At 30.3% G+C, this 9,457-nt stretch overlaps 1 protein-coding gene across 1 annotated transcript; it reads left to right on the forward strand.

Moving 5' to 3' along the window:
- Positions 1 to 1,946: 1,946 nt before the first annotated feature.
- Positions 1,947 to 2,701, forward strand: LOC107634812 (MADS-box protein SOC1-like). Its single transcript, XM_016338225.3, has one exon. The coding sequence runs from the start codon at positions 2,006 to 2,008 to the stop codon at positions 2,570 to 2,572; it is 567 nt and encodes a 188-aa protein (XP_016193711.1). The 5' UTR covers positions 1,947 to 2,005; the 3' UTR covers positions 2,573 to 2,701.
- Positions 2,702 to 9,457: the final 6,756 nt, after the last annotated feature.

Raw genomic sequence — 9,457 nt, forward strand, 5'->3', positions numbered from 1 at the left:
AACAGGGGACAAAATGGTTCCTGACCTCTTCTGTTCGAAAATGACACTGTTCTCCCCCAATTTCTATCATATCTCGCATAACACTAACAATTTAACACTATAACTTCAAGCTACACAATGCACACTCTGTAACTTCAATATTCACAAGAAGAAAAATAATCAACTTGTTCTCAATCAATTAATACTCAATAAACTAATGACTATGTCTCTCAAGTATATACTTGTTGTCTTCGATGGATCTCATGAATTTAGACAGCAATTCTGATTTGTTAAGACACCCGTTGTTGTCGTTGCCATCTCTCTCCTCCTCTATCCTATCATCTTCATGACTACATTGTCCACCACTCCAATTGGTTCCTTCAGCTTCTTCTCCGAACCAATGTTCAGTAATCGCTTCAGTTTCTATATAAGCGGCAACAACGATATTACTTGTTGTACTGATAGCTTGAATGTGAGGTCGAAGTTGTCTGCCAACTTGGACTCCGAAAAAGAAGGAATGAAGCACTCGGAGTCCATTCCAAATGAGAATTTGCATATGATGCCGAAGGAGAATCTTCTCATGATGTCCTAATGTCCAACAATCTATATTGCTTGTTGGAGAGTGAAGAAAGGCGTGCCCTTGGGGTAATTATAAAATTTGGTCTTGAGAATGTGGTGGACGTTGTCAGGGTTGGAGGTGATGCTGTTATTAGGACGTGGAGGTGGATGTTTCTGGTGGGTGCGTGAAGTGCGGAGGAGGTGGGTGTACCAGTTACAGAGATTTAGGAAGTGTGTGGTCCATGATATATTGAGGCAGGTGCGACACGCGTGACAGTTACACCATGGCTTGATCTTGGAGTTGAAGAGGAAGAAGGAAAAGATGGAAAAGAAGAAGACTGTGAAAGTGAAGAAGGAGAGTATGAATATTAGGATTATGCGAGATATGATGGAAGTTGGGGAAGAACAGTATCGTTTTCGAACAAAAGGGTCAAGGATCATTTTGTCCACTGTTAAAGTTGTCAGGAATTATTTCGTCTCCTGTTAGAGTTGTCAGGGGCCATTTTGTCTTCCGTTAGAGTTGACAGAGGTAAGAACCTAAGTAACTGACAGAATTAGTTGTTAGGGATCAATCGAGTAATTAATTTTAGTTGAAAATTAAAATATCTGATCCAAAATTCTTTGAGAACCAAAATGGATAAATACTCTTTATTATCTTTTCTATTAAAAACTTCTGCTCTTTCATTGTAAATAAGATAATGTATATCAGTGGAAAAATTAACAGTAAGTAATAATAGAATCATAATTAATAAAAAATTATATTCTAAAATAATATTAAAAATAAAAATATTAAAAAGTTTACTAATATAAAAAATATTCAAATATATATTTTTTAATAATTTTTTATTTAAAAATAATTTTAAATAATATAATTCAAATAATATTTATTTTATTATATTCTAATATTGTTTTGGTATTTTCAAAATATTTATTATAAGATAAAATGATTATACTACGTGTACACTAAAATTAACTATCAAAGTCAGTCACTAATATAAATATATATTGAAAATAAATTAAATTATACATGTTAACATGTATTTATATATAAATAAATTAGTATATTTATATATAAATACATTAGTGGTTGATTTTAGTGATTGATTTTAATGTAAGAATAACATTTTTTAAGATAGAATTTAGATTTTTTCGTGTGTGTGATTCCAAAAAAGGAAAACATGCCCCATCCATATTTAGTATTACTGTGCTAGCTTCACAATTTTCAAATCGAAAAAAGGTTTCTATTAATGATTTAATACCTTTCCATAAACTGAAATTTATGTCCATAAGCAAAAACAAAGAGAAATTCCAACCAAATGAATAAAAAAATAATTAGAAAAAGTGTTAGTTTACATTATAAATGAGTGTTCACAAACAATAATAATCACATACATGCCTATCCTCGTTTTCCATACACATTCTCATCACTTTCTTCTTTCTTTAGTAATCACTGTCACCATCATCAGGCATGGGTCGCCGTAAGATCGAGATTAAGATGGTGAAAGACACCAACACAAGGCAGGTCACATTCTCCAAACGAAGAACCGGTCTTTTCAAGAAAGCCAACGAACTTTCTATTCTCTGCGGATCCGAGGTTGCTATTGTGGTCTTCTCTCCGGGAAACAAGCCTTACTCCTTCGCCCACCCCACCGTCGACGCTGTCGTCGCCAAGTTCCTCATCCAAAACCCTGAGCGGCGTGGTGGAGGCGATGATGACGAGGACAGCAGCGATGATAATGATGGTGGTGCTGATCCAGACACCTTGGACCATTTGTTCAAGGAGACTGTGGAACAGGTGCGCGTGGAGGAAAAAGTGGGCGCGGCGCGTGAAAAGGCTATCAAAGAGGTTGTTGAGGGAGGGAAGAAATGGTGTGAGATTGGTGAATTGAGTGAACTGAAAAGGAGGGTGAGGGAGCGTCTTACTATGTTGGAGACAGTTGAGTCCATGATGCTTCTTTCACATGAACCTGTGGTGATGGGAACCACTGTGGATAACCATCTTTCTAAAATCAAGAGGAGAAGATCAATGATGTAATGGTAATGATTAATTCTTAATTAGTAATTAGCATCAACTATAGTTATATTTTGCCCCAAATTTCCGCCACTAGTTCCATGGGTGGAATACTGTAATTTCATCAATAAGCTCTTTATTATATTTTGCTTGTCTTGAATTTCTAGTTTAATTTGTAAATGAATTAAAAGATGAGAATCTTTTTCAATTATTAGCATACATGCATGGATTATGTTTTATGTGGAATTTAATTTCTAAGTATAATGCTTTTACCAAAATTTGATTATATTTTTGTGTTGTATTTTGATCGATTCTTGGTGAAATATGATGACGCGTGTCTTGTAATGGAATCAACAAATTGAGAATTGCACTTTTCCAAATGATTAACCTTCTGTTTTGTTGAACCATGAAAAACACATTCTCGTCTATTTTCACTTCTCACTATTGAGCTATTAAGTATTAACCAAGGAAATTTATATATTTTTTATAATTCTACTCTTTATTTTTCCTTGAAAAAACACAAATAATAATATACCGTAAAAATTATTAATCCCACTAAAAAGAGTAAATCAAATAAAAAAAACTAACCATAAAATAATAATAAAGTTATAAATAATAAAAAATTATAATCTAAAATAGTACTAAATAAAAGAGTACTAAAAATAATAGAAAAATATAAATTCTATTTTTATTTGGCTTTGTAAATTTTGTCGTTATAATTCTTGTGTATTGTAATTTTTTTATAATATGAATTACTGATTTTATTAAAAAAGACAAATTAAACAAAAAAAATTAACTATAAATAATAATAAAATTATAATTAGTAAAAATTATATCCTAAAATAGTACTAAAAATAAAAGTATTGAAAATATTAAAAGAGAAATACGATGTAAAAAAATATTAAAAAATATAAAATTAACATTCTTATGTATATATCTGAAATAAAATTATAAAATAATATAAAAAATTATTTAAATTTATATCTTTTAAAATAATTTTTTATTTAAAAATAAATTTAAACCATAAAATTTAAATAAAATTTATTTTACTATAATTTATTTTAATATAAAAATTGTGAGACTTAAGTTATATCACTCAAATGCGGATTTGACCAACCCCATCTCACAAATCATTGATAAGATACCAATCTAGTAAATAATATTTTGAGAATCCACTTAATGTATCATCGCTAAACTAAAATGGAAAATGATCAATATTTTTAAATATCTTCTTAATTATATTATAAATAATTTCTTAAAGGTAGAGTTTTAGATTTTTTAATTAAATTGGTAAATTCATTAAGAAATAAAAAAATTAGTCGATACTATAAATTTATAAAATTTATATTTAATATAAACAGATTCTTCCTTATATTTGAATTTATAATATTTTAAAGTTATGGATTATTAAAAATTATTTTTAAAAAAAGGACTCGATTACAACAAATGAAAATAGTCTTTGAATTTGTAAGATGTCTTAGAATTCAACGAATTTTAAATGACTTTTTAAAAGAATAAAAATAGTACAAGTATTAACATAAATAAATATAATAGAAGTCTTAAAAATACTAAAATAGAAAATTTTTATTGAGAAAATAAACTATTTTATGTATTTATTATTATTGAAATTTTTAAAACCTTATCTTTTGTATTAAAAATTTCTGCTCTTCTGTTATTAATAAGACTATATATATTGGTTAGCAAAAGAGAGAGGCTTGAAAAACAACATATTTCAGTCATGTGAATTAAATGTAAAAGTATAATATGAATTTTTTTAGATGTTAAAAAATTATAATTTTTAATTTATTTATAAATTATACATATAATTGATTATAATCACATTAATTATTTTATATTATATAATTTATATATAAATTATAAATATTAAATAAAATAAATTATTATTATTTTTTATTTAAATTTAAATAAAAATAAAATAAAATATTTTATTTTAATTAGGCCTTTAGAATTTGATAATAACCAATAGTCAAATATACATAAAATTTCACAGTTTTGGTCTCTGTATACAAACAAAAAATAAAAAAATCACCTTGCAATCTTTTATCTTATTAGCGATTAGAGAATTACTATTACCGATAGATTTTAGTTGAAAAAAATAAATAAATTCTTTCAATTATAATATGCTTTTAAATTTTTGATATATTTTTTTAATGATTTAATATGGTTTTAAAATTAAAAAATCCAAAAATTTTTAACATTAGAGATATCAAATAACAAAATATTGCTTAAATAATTTTTTGTCTCCATAAAATATTTATTTTTTATATTTTAGTCTTTGTTATTTGTTTATTCCATTGAATATTAAATACTGGTGTAACAAATTAAAAGTTGATGTAGCAAGCTAAAACACTTGTAGCGTTGCAACCAATGTCGGTCGCAGGTGGTGGTGGTCAAAGAAGCCAGAGTGGTGATAATCACGACTTCTGAGGTTGACGGAGGTGGAGGTTGTTTAAGCACTCTGCTCTCTATTCCTCTTTCTTTAATGAATATTTTGGTGCAAAATAAACAAGTGTAATATTTTTATTTGAGCTGGATTGGAAAAATTACCAAAGTCTAAATATAGCAACCAATTTGTGGAAAATGTAAACATCAGAGGAGTCTATACGGTGGCCAAATTAGAAACATCAACATGATTCGGGACCTCCATGAATGGAGCTATTGATAGAAACTTCATGGATAATTTGCCATGAATCAAATAAGAATAAGAAATAAGATAAAGACAAAACGACCTAAATTTTTTATTTATTAAAATGAGACTTTAATAATAAAAAATAGATACAAATTAACAAATTATTTTTTATATTTAATAAAACAAAAAGAGTACATAAAAAGTACGCAAAGATAATAAAATTATAAAAGAATAAAAAAAGAAAAAAAAATAAAAATATTTTATTGATTGTTGATTGACTGAAATTGTAAACTATGAAAGTAAAACTAAATATATATAGAGCATTGGCCTATGAAAGATAAAAGCAAATAAAGATAAGATAAGAATAAATAAAGATAAGATAAAGATAAGATAATAATAAAGACTAAAATTATAACTGAATTTGTGTATTCTGTTGGGTTGAATTTGTGGGTCGTGAGACTTTTTTATTGTTGTCATGGGCTGAGGTGAAAGAGTGGTTTAATATGCCCCGCAAGCTAAGGATGAAAGATGTTAAGAACACCAAGCTTATTCAAATTAAGATGGAATGGTTGAGAAGACAAAGGCTTGGTGAAGATGTCAGCTAGCTGCCTAGAAAAGAAAATGGGGAGAAATTTCATCCATTCAACTTGAGCTTTTTGTCGAACAAAGTGACAATCAACCTCTAGATATTTGGTCCGTTCATGAAAAATCAGGTTAACAGCAATATGAAGAGCACTCTGATTATCCAAGAGACTAAAGAACTGCCTAAGAAGAAACAATAACATGTTAAAGATCGCCGAGTGTCAGGACATCCGGCCCAATCAGAGTCACTGAAATCGAGAAGCTGAATTTTTTATTCTCTTGAAAAAAAATCCTTTGCCGGGGCTAGTTTTCAGATATCATAACACATGCTTGGCAGCTTGAAGATGAGATTCAGTAGGAGATGCTATAAATTGACTTAATTGTTGAGTGGCATACATGATGTCTGATCGAGTAGTGGTGAGATAGATAAAACGTCCAACCAAACGGCGATATACAAAAGGGACAGATAGCAGGGGACTTTTGTCTTGATATAGTCTTGTGGTACTATCCATTGGAACAGAGGCAGGTTTAGCACCTAATAAACTAGAATCCTCCAAAAGATCAAGACAATATTTTCTCTGAGATAAGCAAATTTCCTTCGCTGATTAAGCAACCTCAATATCCAAAAAATATTTTAATGGGCCCAAGTCTTTAATTCAGAAGTGTTGGTGCAAAATAGACTTAATAGCAACAAGTTCAGAAATGGAATTACCAGTAAGAACAATATCGTCAACATAGACTACAAGGATAGAAATTTGAGCACCAGTGAATTTAACAAATATACTATAATCAGATAAGGTCTACTGATATCCATGAAATAGCAAAAGATGAGAAAGTTTGTCATACAACATACGACTATATTGTCGTAAACCATATAGTGATTTTAGTAGCTTGCAGCATTGATTCGGTCGAGAAGATGTAAATCTGGGAGGCAGAGTCATATAAAAATCCTCAGAAAGATCTCTATGTAAGAAAGTATTATTGACATCCAATGGATGTATGGGCCAATGCTTCATAGAGGCCAATGCCAAAACTAATCTGATGGTGGCAGGCTTGACAACAGGAAAAATTTTTCCAAGAAATCAACACCTTCAGTATGAGTGAATAGCCACAAGGCATGCTTTATATCGATCAACTGAACCATCAGGCTTGTATTTGATGCGATAGACCCATTTACAGCCAACCGGCTTAACGCCTGTAGGGCAATCAATAAGACGCCAAGTTTTATTCAGCTCAAGAGCATCCAGCTCATCTTCCATAGCACTACGCCAATTAGAGTGTTGATTGGTGTCCTTAAAAGACTTTGAATCAACGTCAAAATGTAGTGATAAAAGAAACTTTTTATGTGAAGATGAAAGAAAAGAAAAAGACATGACTGAAGATAAAGGATACTTGCACTTTGAGGGAGATTGATTTGTAGAGGTGAGAGAGAAATTACACAAGTAATCAGAGAGATATGCTGGAGGTCGGTGAGGCTGGTCGGAATGACGAGGATGGGGTTGCTCAGGTGGTGAAGAAGGTGACAGGAGATGAGGAAGTGATGGTGGACTGATGTCTAGTGCGAAAGGAGAGAAGGGTGTGTGTGTTGAAAGAGATTCGGTGGTCATTGGGTTCAACTTGATTAGGAAACGACGAGAAAGAAGGAGAGGTTGTTGGAGAAAATAAAGAATTAGATGGAGTTGGGTCAATGGGTATAGGTGAGGGTTCAACTGGAAGACTAACTGAATCTTGTTTTTGAGAAGACATGTTTTGGCAATGTTGGGCTGAGTGTATGGAATTGAACTTTTTTGGTGACTAAGGACAAGATCATTTCATAAAAAATTACATTTCTAGAAATCTTAATTCTTTTATCTTCTAAAATATAAACAATATATCCTTTAAAACCATGTTAAAAGCTAATAAATACAGCCTTTTTGGCTCTTGGATCAAATTTTGATCTGTTTGCCATTATGGTAGAAACAAAACATAAACATCAAAAAATTTTAAGGTCATGATAACTTAGTGGATGATTGAATAAAATCTCAAATGGTGTTTTAAAATTAATTGCGGATGATGAAACTATGGTAAATTAGATTGAAACATAAGAGCACGAGCTATATTCAAAATATGTTGATGCTTGCGTTCTACCCTTCCATTTTGTTGAGGAGTTTCAACATAACTACGTTGATGAATAATGCCCTTTGAAGCATAAAAATCATGTAAAATAAATTCTGGTCCATTATCGAAACGAATAGTTTTGACTTTAGAGTTGAATTGTGTTTCAACTAAAGTAATAAAACTTTTTACATGATTTTGCACTTCTCCTTTTGATTTTAATAAAATAACCCATGTAAAGCAGCTAAAAATCATCAACAATAGTAAAAAAATATTTATGATTATGAATAAAATTTTGTCGAAACGGACCCTAAATATCAAAATGTAATAAATCAAAGCTTGCATTGGCTTTGTTAAAACTTTGAGAAAATGAAAGTTTCTTTTGTTTAGAAAGATGACAAATGTCACAAGCCACGTCATGATGCATAGAGATAAAAGGGAAATGTTTATGTAAATGATTAAGTCTTTGTCCAGAAAGGTGTCCTAAACGAAAATACCATATATTTGAAGGTGTAATGGGTGGGGATTACATGGAATTTATGGAATGTGTAGTGGATAAATTTTTACCGAAATTGGATTTAAAGACATATAATCCCTATATTATTCTGCCCAAATCAACCGTCTCTAAATTATTGCTCTGTAGAGTACAAGAAGAAGATGAAAAAGTGAGTTCACATATGAGTGCGGAAGTAATTTTTGAGATGGAGATAATATTAAAGTTGAAATGAGGTAAATAAAAAATATCATGAAGAACCAAGAATGGGAAAAATTGAACAATACCTTTATAAAAAACAGTAATTTGAGAACCATTTGGTAAATAAACAATAATAGGAGAAATTTGTGTATAAGAAATAAACCAAGACAAATTTGATGCAATGTGATCTGTGGCACCAGAATCAATGATCAAAGTATTCAAGAATGAATCTCAATTTGAAAAATTGTTGACAATAGAAAAAGTATTGAAAGAACAAAGATAATGAGTAGTTAGACTTGACAAAAGCTCAAGTTGGTTTGAAGGACGAGTTTCTTGATTGGAAGGAAGTGACATGAAAGAAAAGTGCTGGACTGACGAAAGGTCCAAAAGAAGCTCCTGATGATGTTCGTGTGCTCTTTCTCCTTGACCTAGGACAGAGTAGGGAGGTTGATTATTCATCGTGGGAGGGAGGTTGAAGGGGTTTTAGGATCTGAATTGGTTGGTTTATCCATAGATGTGAGCAAAGCTCAAGAGAAGCTCTGAAACCATAATAAAACGAAAAGAGTACATAAAGAGTACGCAAAGATAATAAAATTGTGAAAAAAAAAAAGAAAAAAAAAAAGAAAAGATGAAGAAATTTTATTGATTGTTGATTGATTGAAATTATAAACTATGAGGGTAAAACTAAATATATATAGAGCATTGGCCTATGAAAGATAAAAGAAAATAAAGATAAGACAAGATAATAATAAAGACTAAAATTATAACTGAATTTGTGTATACTGTTGGGTTGAATTTGTGTATTCTGTTGGATTGAATTTGTGGGCCGTGAGACTTCTTTATTGTTGTCATTGGCTAAGGTGGAAGAGTAGTTTAATAATATTATCTA

The sequence above is a fragment of the Arachis ipaensis genome, chromosome B3, assembly GCF_059453495.1.
Source record: "Arachis ipaensis isolate K30076 ecotype BB chromosome B3, ASM5945349v1, whole genome shotgun sequence".
Classification (NCBI taxonomy): Eukaryota; Viridiplantae; Streptophyta; class Magnoliopsida; order Fabales; family Fabaceae; genus Arachis; species Arachis ipaensis.

What these genes read in the sequence shown, in the direction of transcription:
- LOC107634812 (XM_016338225.3), top strand. Translation starts at nt 2,006, where the DNA reads ATGGGTCGCCGTAAGATCGAGATTAAGATGGTGAAAGACACCAACACA.